Genomic DNA, 15240 nt, shown 5'->3' on the forward strand with positions numbered 1-15240 from the left:
TCGAAAGTATTTCAGAATGGACTAGCGATTGTAAACACTGACAACTTACGGAGTACGTACTCCGGGTAACTATTGAGAAATTCTTACACAATAACTTTTTATTTGCCCGACCCAGGGATTGAACCCGGACCCTCGGGATCTACAGTCTACCATTAAATTTAATAGTAGATACATAAACATATAATGTATATATGTTTACGAAAATGGTGAACCAGTCTGAGAAAATGTTACACGGTAAACAAATATTTTTAAGCATTATATCACATGAGTATTATATAGGATAATGATTATGTACGGCAGCTGTCTTAAAACATATTCTTTAAATAAACATTTCCTTACAGCATTAAGAAATAAAAGCCAGAAATAAAGTAAAAAAATACCGAACAAAACTGTAAAAGGATCTCAAACTCACACTATACGCGTTTTAATCTGTTTAAGTGTTGCCAGATTCGTAGGTTTTTGCTTTACAAGTTAACATTCGTACCATCGAAGCAAACAAAAGCTTAATTTTTTTTACTCGCTAGCCCAATCCATTTACTTCTGAAAATAATATTACAATGTTTACGTTTTTTGGCGTTGGTTTTAATTACGGATGATAAATTAGTTCATTTGTTGAATTCTATATGGACAGGTAAAGTAAGTCTGTAAATGTCCCATTGCTGGGTTAAGGCTCTTCTCCTTTTTGAAAAGGATTGTAGTTTATTCCATTACGCTGCTCCGATGCGCTTTCATCCGACACGCACCGGTTTCTTAACAACGTTTTTCTTCACCACCGAACACGAGATAAAATACAAAGACAAATTAAGCACACGAAAATTCAGTGGTACTTGCCTGGGTTTTAAGCCCGCAATCATCAGTTAAGATTAACATGTTCGAGCCATTGGAAATCTCGGCAATATAACTCTCGGCTATATAATCGGGAACTATAGAATTTGTAAAAACATACACTTCGAGTTAATGAACGTCATTTTGTTGCAACGATCAAAGGAAATGTGTCGTATGAACTAAGGATATATTAAATATATATGTATTAATCAATCACAAGCCCTCGTAACTCGCTTTGTTTGAAAGTTTTGTATGAATTGATGCGATTTTTGGCGCCAATGGGCGCGCCGTATGATGTCACGATGAATCATTGTTTACGAAAAGGCTCTTAGATGTAATAGGAGTTCGCTCGCTACTCGTTATATTTCAAACTACTTCTGAAAAATATGCTTATTCTTGTTATGGAATTATATTATAAAGAAGAATAAATAATTGAAGAGCCGGTTGGCGTGGTTGGTAGTATACTTGCCTTTCACACCGAAGGTTGTGGGTTCGATTCCCACCCAGGACAGACATTTGTGTGCATGAACATGTCTGTTTGTCCTGAGTCTGGATGTAATTATCTATATAAGTATGTATTTACAATAGAAAAGTAGTATATATAGTATATCAGTTGTCTGGTTTTCATAGCACAAGCTTTGTACAAGCTTAATTTGGGATCAGATGGCCGTGTGTGAAAAATGTCCCATGTTTATTTATAATAATAATATATTATTATTATAAATAAACATGATATGGTTTTTTGCTACTTATGCAGGTGTAAAAGTTTTTTTAATTATATTTATTTTATTCTATAAAATTGATAAATGATATTAATTTTTTAAAATAATTTATCGGCGATAGGTTATGTTCGATTTCGAGTAATGAGGAGTAAGGTTCCTGATTTTGTTCAGCAAAAATCTAGAATGAACAGTAACACTGTCAATTTGTGTTTCAGAGGTCATTATTCTACAAGCCATGACATGTACCGTGTATCAACAAGTTTAATCGAGTTTTTTCTTTCGTTTTATATTATATAATGGCAGCTATCACGTTTATGATCAAAAATTCAATTACAAATTTTGCTATCTTCTCGTAGCGCGATGCAAAATTTACTGAATGCCAACAATTTGGCCTCGCAACCTGGGTGTATTACATTAATTTCTAGTTGAAAGCTCAGGCATTAATTTGTGTCTAGCTCCGCAGGGAAACCACAAAATACTAGTTCCGTTGCTATTCATAATAAAACCGGTGCAAGCCGCTAAGTGCTTCAACATCTGGGCACAACGAAATACTATTACTATGACAAAGAGCCGTGAAATAGTGCCGTCGTTCAACTTGAGTTTGGCTTACGCTTTCTCGTAATAAGATTAAATAGTCCACATCGAATTCAACTTTTCGAATGCTATGACAGAGCGTTCTCGACACATTGTAAGTTATGTTTTCGTATGAAAATTTTGCCCTTTTGTTAATGTCAATCTAAATTTAACTTAAACAAACAAAGAACGTAGTAACTACAGGTGATACTTGATATTTATCAGAAAAGAGCCGTAACTTTTCAAATTCAAAAAAACTTTAAACAATAATCTTTTTTTTAATGCTTTTTTTTCTGTAAATGATATCGACACAGGAATAGAAGCTGATTTGATTTAAATTTGATTTATTATAAAATTTCTAATTCGGTAAAAATGTGATGACAAAAGTTTTAAGAAAGTTGGCGATTAGTTAAAATAATTTCGATAAGGGATATAAGTGTGGCTCAAGTTATACAGCGCGCCATAAACTAGGGTCAAACTTGTCGGCATGGATCGATACGAAGGTTTACTTCAACTACACGAAGTCCGAAGTGCGGAGTCCGGACGCACTGCCAGCCGCCGGACACATCGCGTGCCACCTTTAATACAAAAATATCGATTCTTCCACAAAGCCGCGTTACCGCAATCAATATGCCTTTCCGCCCCATGCCTAATTACGCCCACCTACGTCACTCAAACATCCGTAAAAAGCACCGTAATCACTCCGACAGTGGAACCTCCATGAATACCCACCCTGAAAAATAGCGCACACTGAATCATTCAAAGCGCACAGGAAAACGCTTCATTGTAAACGTTTTATTTAATTTTCCCTCCATTTACTTTTTATAATTTCTGCCGGGCATAAAAAACGATCCGCAGGAAGCGCGCACACAAGCAAAGCCTACTATATCGAGACGCACACATTGACAAGAACACCTGTCTCGGGAACGAAAGGTGTGCTCGCGCGTGCTGGCAAGAGATGACTATATGTAGACTCGAGAGGCGAGAGGGAGAAGTGTTATGCGCGCGCACAACGCTGGCACGCCCGCCGCGCGTCCCGCTCGCTCGTGAGCCCGCCTGAGAGCCGTCAGTCTATCGCGCGCAGAGGCAGCGCTTGTATGTGCCGCTCTTTGCTCTACCGCGACCGACACGGTGTCCGTAACTGGTGTTCGGAAAATTGTGCATGTGCGTTTTCCGACGAGAGCAGTGTGTGTGCTAGTGAGATGTGCTGTTGTTTTCTAGGTAACGGGGATTACTGTCGGATAAAGGCAACTCGATGTTATTACCGTGGTTAAAACTCATTGTAGTTTTTAATTTAACTTTTATAAATTTTTTTATCGAAAGCATTGCCGGGAAAACATTTAAATTTATTGATAGCAGTAGTTTAGGTGAACCTTCTGAAAGGTAAATATAAAAAGGCCGATATGTGTAGCTCCACAAGCGTGCAACTCTTTTACTGGTTACTTTATGACCCGTTAATTGCTCGCGCCGCTTAGATAAGCATAACAAACTACACGATATACTGCCTGTGGATACTGTGAAATATCTCTCATTGGAATCTAGATAATATAGCAAGCTTTTTGTGTACAATTGATTGTGTTAAAATAATAAAGTTTATAAAAATATAACAGTGTAGTCTATGGTATGAAAATAAACATGACCAATGTCAATTTTAGTTAATTTAATGAAAATTTTAATAATATAATCAATTGAGTATACATAAAAAATATAAGTAGAGCTGAAGTAGTAAGAAAGTTGAAACAACGACTTCTAAAAGATTAAGACATTTAAGGAATTAATACTCATTCAATTTAAATAGCTAAGTTCAGTTACGCTATTTTACATGGAAATGTTTTCTAAGAGCCGTCGCATAGATATAATTTTTATTACATATATATAATTTGTAACATTAAAGAAAATATTTCTATAATAAATTAACTAGAAATGAAAGCTACATTTACAAATACGTTAAAAACAATGCTTAGTTTAACTTTGATTAATCGCCCATCAAAATAATATCATTAATAGATTTAAAGTCAGTTTGACCCCAAACAGCGTACACCCCTAACAAATGAAATAATTGATGTCAATGAATAAAAACGATCCGAAGAATGTCAGCGTCATCATTAAATTTAAGTAGTTAAGAACGTTAGGAAAGGTTAATCGAATTAGACTTGAACATCTCATACTAAGAAATGATCGGACAGCACATTGTTTTTAACAATACAACGATCGGAAATATTAACTTTTAAAATGCTGCCACAGAGAAAAAATAATAAAGTATCCGTTACACATTGGTAGCTGAATCTTTATTTTTTTTTATAAAATTTGTGCATTGAATTCATTTTGATGTACTTATTTTAAAAACTGTTACATTTGTTACATTGTCGTGTTTCATGGCCGTTACATCAAAATATATAAATGTTCAACATTTACGGTAGATAGCCAAGTATGCTTTTCACATTATTATGTCTAGTAATAGTTTGAAAATATACATATTTTTTTTATTCAATAGTTCAAAATGCATGCGTTCGTCGAGTTAAATTATTGTCAATAGTTATAATTTTATCTGTAAATTGTACATTTATTGAATTGCTATGCTTAGTGATTAAAAAATATTCTGAAAGAAATCGTATATTTAAAAAAAAACTTCAGTGAAATGATAACCTAAGTTTAAATCAGATAGTCTAATTTAACTAATTATATATATTGGTTTAAATATTTAATATATATTTGATTTATTTTATCTGTGTTTAATTAAATTTTGATATAATTATCTTGTAAATATACGCGAAGCTCTACGTCTATTTGAAAAACAAATTATTATTTTTACTTTAGTTTGGTTTTATATATTAATATTAATAATAATAACGTAGTTAATGTTTTCGAACCAATTTAGAATATTTATTAAATTAGATCAATTGCGTAATGCTTATTCGACGTTTACCGTTACAATACATTCAATTACGTCAATAATAATAGTTATAATGATTAATTAAAAAATAAAATATATAAAACCTCTTTATATACGTCTGAAGTCTCATGCAGTTGATTATGTTGCGTCTGAATGAATGTATATAAGTATGAAAACAACACTCGTGAATATAAACTTTTGTTCTATCGTATTTATCGTTGATTAAAAGTATTTACATTTAATTATTACGCTTTCAAATTGTAAATACGTTATTTATAACAATACATAACGCACTGATGTCAGAAGTTTCGAATGAAAATTAAAAATGTTATCCAGCGAAACAGTATTCCGGCGTTATACAATTTTGTTTAATGCATTTTAATTTCACTAAGTAAATAGTAAAGAGAGAATTAAATCAAATAATTATGACGTGTTAGACGTGAACATGACGCATTGCAGGTATATAAAGTGACCAGAGAAGTTTAATTTATTATGATTTAGGTTTGTTTTTTTTTTGTATAACGTCGTATGTCGGTTCTTTTTTCAACATCGAGCATTATTATAGTTTTTTGTTGTCAATCTGTTCTCGTATACATTGTTGCCGTAATTACTGGCAAGTCCATTTGGAATAGTCACTTGTACCAAGGCCTGCTATTGTGTCGGCTTGTTGCGTCACGGAATGACAAGACCGCAGCCGAATGTCCGCGAGAGCGACTAATAGTTAGCTTGTTAAATTAATTGCTCTCAATATTTTGTTCAATGTGTGCCGTGCGTGTTATATTTCAAAAGATTTAAATACGTGCAGCTGTTATTAATTATAAAATAGACCTGCGTTGTACCATGTTGCTTAAAATTTAATGTATTTAGCACTAGTGTCATTGGTGTTAAGTACCCGTTGTATTTTTCTGTATTCCTGACAACATGTATGTGTGTGCTGAATTTCATGGTGATTGGTTCAGTTAAGACATGAAAGCGTATCGAAGCAACCAAATGAACAAACAAACACACGGACGCATTTACAATATTAGCTAAGATAACGCGTTTTTAATATTTGATTATATATGGAAATAAAACAATATTCTACTGAGTTTTCTGGTCTGGTTATTTTTAGGTCGGTGGTTTTTGTAGCTGAATTAGTGCTAGATTTTTGACAATTAATATTTAATCAATTCGAAACATTAGTCATTTTATCATCTTTGTTGTTCAGCGTATTATGCAAGTTATATCCGCAATGTCGATGCGATAGCCTACACGTGGGACTCTAAGACGAAATTAACGATATCTCATTTGTCAAAGTATGATCAGTAGATAAGGAGCTACACGGGAACAGGCGTAGTTAGCTAGTATGTTACTTACATGGATTGCATAAATCGTAAGCATACATTTTCGTAGTCGTAGTCGGGTAAAAATATTAGAAGCACATTAAGGAATATTTATATGATTTGAATGCGCCAGATAGGTGCGCCGACAAGAAATTTGTTTTGTCTGTTCCGGTAAAACGATCGAATAGCATTGATTTGCAATAAAAAATATTGCTTTGTCACGCTTTCTGCGGCCCGACCTCTTTAATAACGCAGCGATACGCATTGTTTAACGATTTAGAAACAAATTATTAAATTTGTCTATTAAACTGCAAGTTCAAAATTGAACTTAAATGAAATAGGTAATTTATTACAGATGCTGGTACACGACAATCTTAACCGATGAGTGCGGATTCAATTCCGTGGCGTTACTGAGTTTTCAAGTGCTTAATTTGTGGTTATAATTCATCTCGTGCTCGATGGGTTAAGAAAAAATCTTGTATAAACCTGTGCCGTGTGTAATGTGTGAAACATGTACAGTAAATTTTCTGTCCGAGAGAGAAAACACATGTGCCCAGCAGTGAGATATTTACTGTCAACATTAATGTAATATGTAGATTACAATCTAGATATAAACAATAACAAATAATTTCTTGCGAAATATTCATCAGTTTACAGGTGGACCGTGGGTGGTTCATACTAAGTGGGTAAATAGGTGCAATTTAGGCCACCGAAGCTTCGTCGGTCGGCCTGATTCAACACTTCGTTGTGGCAATTAGATTCAATTTGCGGCGAGCACTATGAATATGGGACTGAAACTAACAAAGGTTTATTTCTCTTCAAATTAGTCCGAAAGCGCAGAATGACGAAATTCGGTAGGAGCGCTAATATTTTGGGCGTTTTCGTAATTAGCTAGCAAAGAAAAGTCTGTTTGTTGTGTCAATACGCGTCGAACAAAGGTAGGACATTTATAATTCTATGTTTGTTTAACAGGATCTTCTCGGATTAGAATTGTCGGCGCGAGCAATATTAAATAATATTTGATCGCGAAATACTATTGTATGAGGAACCTAAATTTAGTGGGCCTCACTAATAAACGTATGAACATCTTGAGCATATATTTGCGGGTTGAAATCCAATTATAATTATAATTGGAGTAATGATTGGCGGTGAAGGAAAACGTCGTGAAGAAACTGGCATTTTCGGATAAAATTTTGTGTATTTCCCTAACCTAGAGTGGCGTGTTCGAATGAGCTCCTTCCTATTACGAAAAGAGGCTGTTGCCCAATAGCTGTAAAACATTTACAGGCTGCTACTTTTTCTCTCTTTCTGTCATTAGTGATTTGAAATTTAAAGACGAGACAAAGCATTGTGTATCTATACAACCACTGTACAAAGTATACAAAGTTTGGGGTTAGTATACCAATATGTACTAAGTGTCGGTTATGTGTTTGAATGTTTTGACTATATCTGTGAGGTTGTTTCAGTTGAAATTTCATTAAGCGAATGGTTCAATTGGTCGCGCTTAACGGTACAGTTAATTGAATGAGTTAGTTTGTGAGCCACATTTACGGAACGCTAGATATTGCCACATGTATTATTTGATATTTTGTTTCACAATAAAGTACGATACATATAGAATATTGATATTACTGACTATTTTGTGTTTTTTACAAAATGTTTATTTTAAATATACATCCATAATACTGATCTACATGGATGCTTCATACAAATAAATTAAAGGAAAGTTAAGAAGCCTTTGTCTATTCATCTTCAAAATAACTCGTAACAACCCAACGAAACTATTTCTTTGTACCTAACCTCATAGTTTTCGAATTAAACTTGCCGTGGCGCTTCGGACAGAGGTAGTTATAAATATATATATATAGTAAATGTAAATGCGTAAACATTGCTGAGATAACATTAATGAAATGATTTGAATGAATATTTATCTTTTAGAAATTCAATCAATATTTAGTGGCAAGCTGGCGGCTCGCTAATCGACTTATTTGTAAACCGGCAACGTACGGCTTCTTTCTCTCTAAACATATTGTTAGATGAATAGTATTTTATTACTATTGTATTGTTTTTAGTAATAATAATAACTAAGAATGTAATATATATATTTAAATATTCTTGCAGTCAAGTCAAGTCAAAATATATTAAGGCTTTCACAGGCACTTTTGAATCTGTCATTTTACAATTTCAATTTTAATACAAAGCTTTTACTGGTGGTAGAGCTTTGTGCAAGCTCGTCTGGGTAGGTACCACACACTCATCAGATATTCTACCGCAAAACAGCAGTACTTGGTATGGTCGTGTTTCGGTTTGAAGGGTAATTGTGCCAGTGTAATTACAGGCACAAGGAACATAACATCTCAGTTCCCAAGGTTGGTGGCGCATTGGTGATGAAAGCAATGTTTAACATTTCTTACAATGCCAATGTCTATGGGCGTTGGTGACTACTTACCATAAGGTGGCCCATATGCTCGTCCGCCTTCCTAATCTATTACAAAAAATACCTCCGGTTCGGAATGTAGATTCTACAGAGAAGAACCGACAAGAAACTCAGTGGTTAATCTTTTTCTCAAATGAAGTTCATAGCCATATACACGTACTATTCAATTTGTTTGTCCTGTATGGTTATCGGAATATGAGTGTGTGTGAGCTAACTAGCTAGTTTCCTTTACGATTGGTCGCCATGAACGAAATCAGACAGGAACGCAGTATCAATATTATAAATATTGGCATTGTTTTTATTGAACTTCATCGATACTATATATATTGGCCAATTATAAGGCAATATTTGTATATAATCAGCAGTGCTATTCTATAAGAACTCATTTAATTTCTTACCCGTGAAATGTTGACAACCGACTTATGGTGATACACCGTTTTGATGCGTGTGTTCTTGAAATTTCATAATTATTATGACCAATATCGCATATCACTTTCTGACATTTCACGACCGTTTACTTTCGAATCTGTTCTAACAGAATAGCTCTAGTGTATACATAACAATTGTGTCATATTGTTTATTTTATACGAAGTTGATATTAGTAAATATTTTCGTTGTGAATATGTTTATGGGTCTGTACATATCAAAATGTCGACGAAGTTAAAGATCTCACGGGACTTATAATGGATCGGAGCTGGAAAAGTTTTGTCCGACTTATTTCACCGCACCATAAATATAACTCTGGATTAAAGTATTCAGCGGTTAAGGAAATATCACCCCTTTGATATTTATTTGAACACTAAGAATAAGGTATTGAGTTATTGTCCCCTGGCTTGGATCCCAAAAAATATATAGGTCGCATGTACAGTGAAAAGGATGGAGGAAAAAACATTGGTTGGTCTTGCCCTCACTTATAACAATAAAAAATTTAAAAAAAAGGTCTCTAAATTAGACTCCCCCCTCCAATCTGCCGCCCTCGGCTCAAGCTTACACAGCCTGCTGGTAAATGCATTTTTTAATAAAAATTCAAACAAATAAACTCATAATACTTTTATTATTTTTTAATGGGAATCATATCATTAGATTTTTTATTAATTAGACGATATATATTGTTTCGACATTTCGAGCAAGTATTTTAATGATTTTTATTTGTAATTAAAACGAGTATGATACAAATTAAATGAAGAGATTGATATAAAATAAATACTAGACGTTTCACGCAACTCCGTTCGCATCATTTATTTTTCTTAATTTATATGCCTAGCTAGAACCTAATTTACCCTTATTTTACATTTCATTACAATTCGTTAAGTGGTTTAGTAGTGATGAGCTTACAGACAAAGAGTTGATTACGCATTTATTAAAGTAACAAAATAAAATAATTCTTTTTTTTACGACTATATGCTAATGTTACGCGAAAGCGTGTTTGTATGTTTTTCTGTTAGTTTGTTTGATACGCTTTTACGTCGTAACTACTAAACCGATCATCATGAGATTTTGCGTACACGTCAGGGGTATAAAATAGAACATAGGGTACTTAACACCTACCCCCCTACCCGCTCCTCACAACACGCGTTCGGAAACAACTACATGATATAGATAATATTTGCATTACCACTAAATAAATCATTTGTTGATTATGTTAATCGCACATACAGACGATTGAATCGCTTAATCGTTAATTACATTTAACGGCAAATTAGACACAATTACAATACAATGAAGGGAGATGAACCACATTACAATTATATGTTTGTGGGTTTTCCTATTTTAAATAAAGCTCTTTATATACTCATAGTTTGTGGGGTTCTACTTAGGCTTGATCGCCTGTTTTAGTGTCGTGTAATTTATTTCAGTATTGTTTTGATAATTATAGTACCGCTTTTTATGTATTTCTGATTAGCCAAAGGTTGACGAAGAGGATGCCTTCAGATATAAAGCCTTTTGTAGCAACTAAAATAATAATTTTGCTGTAAAGTTTTTAAATAAATAAATAAATCATATTACTCACGCTATAGATACACAGACACGATTGGTTCATCAGTAAAAATTATATAACAAATCTCCCGCCGCCTCTGCCTGTCTTTCTGTCCACGATACACTCAAAAAACTACTCAAAGGAATTTCGTACGGTTTCCACCAATGGACAGAGTGATTCATAAGGAATGTTTTTGGTTGTATAATTAAGGTTTTTGAAAATTGGTTAAAATACGAGGATAAAACTTGAAGATGTCGAAAAAAATCTCAAAACAACATAAAAACTGAAATATTTTCCTTTGTTATTGGTCCACAAAACAACGCTAATAACAAAAAAAACATGCATATTATTACAATTATTTTTGAGAAACATAAAGTAATCATAACGTTATGAAATCGATATTGAGGTTTAAGTAAACACAGACTACAATTTAGTAACAGTAAAGGTAGTTTTAGATTTAATTGCAGACATGCTGAGTGGGTTAGATATTTGCCTATCTAAATCGACTTGCTCCTCACTCTATAATGTTCGAAAGTGCTGACCGGGGAATTTCGGAGCTATCGGATAGTATGTACTTATCCGCAATTGGACCTAACTATGTATAAAAGATTTTAATCAAAGTTTAGACAAAGGCTTTAGTGGCTGATGAGTCTCATAGCCTGGTCGTGGGTATTGCACACACATAACACATGCATTTTATCATCGTTTAATAAATAAATAAAACACACACACACACACAGAAAAGTTATCAATCCTTACAGTTCACATCACAATAGCTTGATAAGAACTAATGTCCTTGTTCTCTGTTACTATTTGGTGCTAGTTTATTTGGATGTATGATTTCATCTTATGTTGTTCAAAGAACATCCTGCGCATAAATTCTGATGAGCTTCATATATTATATCGTGACCATTTCTTTATTAACTGAAAACGAGGCGTGTTCATAATAAAAATACACCAACGCTTTGTTTAGTGTTTGGAATGAAAATCATGATTTAATGTTTATTTTTGTTAGTGGAATAGTTTGCGTTCGGAAATTTTTTTAGGGAACATACCGGAAAAAGGGACGTTCTCCCTTCAAATAGGACAGAATAGTACACATATAAACAGTGACTACTGTTTATAACGAAGGATAAGTAAATGAATCTATTATATACTTGCAGCTTGTATAGTTAATATTACACCACGTATGACATAAATTTTTTGCTACAGATTATAAGTTTAAAAATGCATATAGATAATTATAATTTTGTATTTTTAATAAAAGAAAAATCACTTGTTAACAGTGCTTTGTGCAAGTCGTCTGTGTAGGCACCACCTTTTCATCACATATTCTACCGTCAAACAGAAATACTCAGTATTGTTGTGTTCCAGTTTAAAGGATGAGTGAGCCAGCTTCAAGCACAAGGGATATAACATCTTAGTTTAGTATTTAGTACCTCACAAGGTTTAATAAAATAATAATATTAAAAAACTGCCTCGAAATTTTTAAAATGGAAATTTTTTTTTTTAAGATATTTTCAAATAGCAAAAAGTAGCAAATATTGTAAAATTTTAATTTAATAAAATATTTACTTTATATGTGTTTAAAATACAAAGTTAATTATTTATTTTATTTACATACGGGTGTAGTTAATTAATTATTAAGTAGGGAACAGTTTTTGCATATTATATTACTATTTTAAAATCTTGTTCGCAGATAAAATACCGCGTAAGGTGTCGAGATGTATTCTTTTAGAGTTCTCAAGCTTTTTTGTTCACAAGTTGGTCACGTTTGAAGCAAAAAGGTGACCTTGAAACAACTGGCTGATGTTACACGTGATTTGAACGCGGTCTTATTTTTGCACGAAATTCATGTCAAAGCTAAATTTGAAAATAAACCTACGTGTATAATCTTTTATGGTTTAGCGTTTGACGCAATGGTCGATGCATTTATTGTCTTCTGCGACAGCTGGTCTAGATTCGATACCCTCATATTACAAATATTTGTATGAAACAAGCGAACGGTTTACATATCTGGGTTTGTTTTGTTTGTGTTATCTGCGTGACACAGGATGATAGATTTACACATTTTAGTGATTTTCTAACAGCTTTACTATAAACATAATTCTCGATCAATATAATTATCTTTATTTATAACACAACACTACATATACTTTAATTTTCCTTCCAAAATGCCGATAAAAAGTTCACCGACATCCAAAATGCAATTTTCACGAATATATAAAAGAATACCGTAGATTATTCAAGAACTTGATGTCGCGTCAATTTGATATCGTAGTTTTCATTGATTTGTGTTTAATACTCTTGTGGTTGGGTTAGCTTATATAGAGGTTATGTGTAAGATCTAAAATAATGTTGTGAAACGGCCTTTATCAACAATTTCAACTTCAATATTCAGCAATAATACATATAATTAATGTAGATACGTCATACGTAATCATAGTTGGTAATGATTTATTTGTAAGGTCTCGTTTCCCTGAATTAATTTTACCAACAATATAATTACGCGTCAGGTGCGTAACTAATTCAATATGACGTCATAGTTTTCAATTTAGACGATTCTAGGTGTTTACTGCGATGACTAACAATCTAAATTACCGACTAACGCCCACGTGTGTGCAATCGGCTCTGTTTGACACATTAAAATACCTTCGTCCGTTCTAAAACACCGTATAGCACCGTATTTCATTAGCCATATTAAAGAGCAGAGATCACCAATAGATGGATAGAACACGTGGATCTTAGCCGAAGATCATAGAATTAAAATCAAGAGAAATTAAGTATTTACAATCTTGAACCCGAAAATAGAAAAATAGTAAAGAAATCTGCATTTAAAATTTGACGACGAAGCTCCAAATCTGCTTCAGCCTGCAGTTCATTATTTAATGGCTGTTATTTGATGTGTCGAAACAAATTTAAATATTGATTTAAAAAGCGCTCAGGTAATAGTTGATGATGATTATTTAGTTTGACATACGCTGTTATGACGCGGATTAATTTAGGAGTTAAGTTATAATTAATTCTAAGCCTGTGGGTGGTGAATTTCATAACTTTTAATGGTTAGTTGAAAAGTTCTGACAATTTCATAGTCTACGCTCTGTTAAAATATTGAATTAATGATGCATAAACAATATAAAGTTTTGAGCATTTTTGCACAACATTTTTAACCACCGCAATCGAATTGATAACTTACTATAAAGTTATATAACTATAATTATAACTTACGATTTGTGTATCCGATCAACGTTTGGACTATTAAGCAAATAGTTGAAAATCTATTCCATAGTCAACGATGCTACCTAAATAAGTCATGATTTTCTGATATTTTTATTGTAATAATAAATGGCAATGAAAAAAAAATCAATCACGCCACCAACCACTATAGTATCGACATATGATTACATAATATGGTAGCTTTCTACTTTTCAAAGCGTGGGTGAAATATACAGGAGGGTGCTTTTCGATTTATCGATAGAGGGTGGCAAGAGGCTTCTCTTACTAATTGGAGTCTGACAGAATGTGAGGTATTTTGAATTATCATTCGGAATCTACATGCGGCCCTATCCATTCACATCGAGTTGCCTTTTATCTACCTACTCGTATTTGTGTTTAGATGTTTACAAATGTTATTATCCAAATGATATATACGAGTTTTATTTTGTTTCAGGATCGGTTTATACGCAGAACATCATCTAGTACGAATGAGAACAAAGTGCTTAAGTGCAAAATTATAAAGAAACAATCACTTATTGGCCTGTAGATAATCTTAAAATTAACAATCACAGCCAATAAATTGCAACGAGCGCGCTTGCTGCCGCGCCGTTGTCGTCAACTAAATATCTGTAGACAGTCGCGTCGCGCGCGGTTCCTTCTCCTGTCGCTGAAGCTGTCAGTGCTTGCCGGAGTCGCGCGACTCGGCCGGCACGCCCCGACATAGCCGTGGATAACCTCGGCCAAAGCCCCCTTCCGGTGAAGAGGCTGCACGAAGCGCTTCAGAGTGCGCAAGTGAAGCGCCAGCGGCTCTCCCCTCCGTATCCCGCACCCCCCGCGCCCCTTCACCCAATACACCAACTCGCCGTACACCAACATATCAAAGTGCAGCAAAGCATAGTGCAACAGAGCATCGTGCAGCAACATCAACTGAATCTGGCCCACCAGTCGTTGCAGAACCTGCAAGCGCAAAGTTTGCAAGCCGCTCAGCAAAGCCTTCAAGCGGCACAGAGTCTGCAGGCTGCTCAAGGGCTGCAATCAGCTCAGAGCCCAGCGGCTACAGGCGGCGCAGGCACGCAGCAGGCGACAGGAGCAACACAAGGCGCGCTGGTGCCGCCGCAGCAACCATCACCGCGGGCCGCTTCTCCGCAACATAAGAGCATGGAGCTTGCACTGTGCCAGAGTATGGATTCCGTCAATACCGCAACCACTGAGGAAGAGGTAAGTGGACTCAGCTTCGTTATGTTTAACTTTAACATATGTAAATATTTCAAACT

General features: G+C 34.3%; 2 protein-coding genes across 2 annotated transcripts in view; both read left to right on the forward strand.

Moving 5' to 3' along the window:
* The window catches only part of LOC126772529 (HIG1 domain family member 2A, mitochondrial), a 397572-nt gene that overhangs the window by 50837 nt on the left and 331495 nt on the right, over nt 1-15240 (forward strand). The gene's annotated exons all lie outside the window — the stretch shown is intronic.
* The window catches only part of LOC126772530 (protein couch potato-like), a 194819-nt gene continuing 182774 nt past the window's right edge, over nt 3196-15240 (forward strand). Inside the window, exons 1-2 of the mRNA XM_050492929.1 lie at nt 3196-3341; nt 14421-15184. Of these exons, the coding sequence (XP_050348886.1) occupies nt 15125-15184 (60 nt within the window). The 5' untranslated portion in view covers nt 3196-3341; nt 14421-15124. The remainder of the gene's footprint in view (nt 3342-14420; nt 15185-15240) is intronic.

The sequence above is a fragment of the Nymphalis io genome, chromosome 12, assembly GCF_905147045.1.
Source record: "Nymphalis io chromosome 12, ilAglIoxx1.1, whole genome shotgun sequence".
Classification (NCBI taxonomy): Eukaryota; Metazoa; Arthropoda; class Insecta; order Lepidoptera; family Nymphalidae; genus Nymphalis; species Nymphalis io.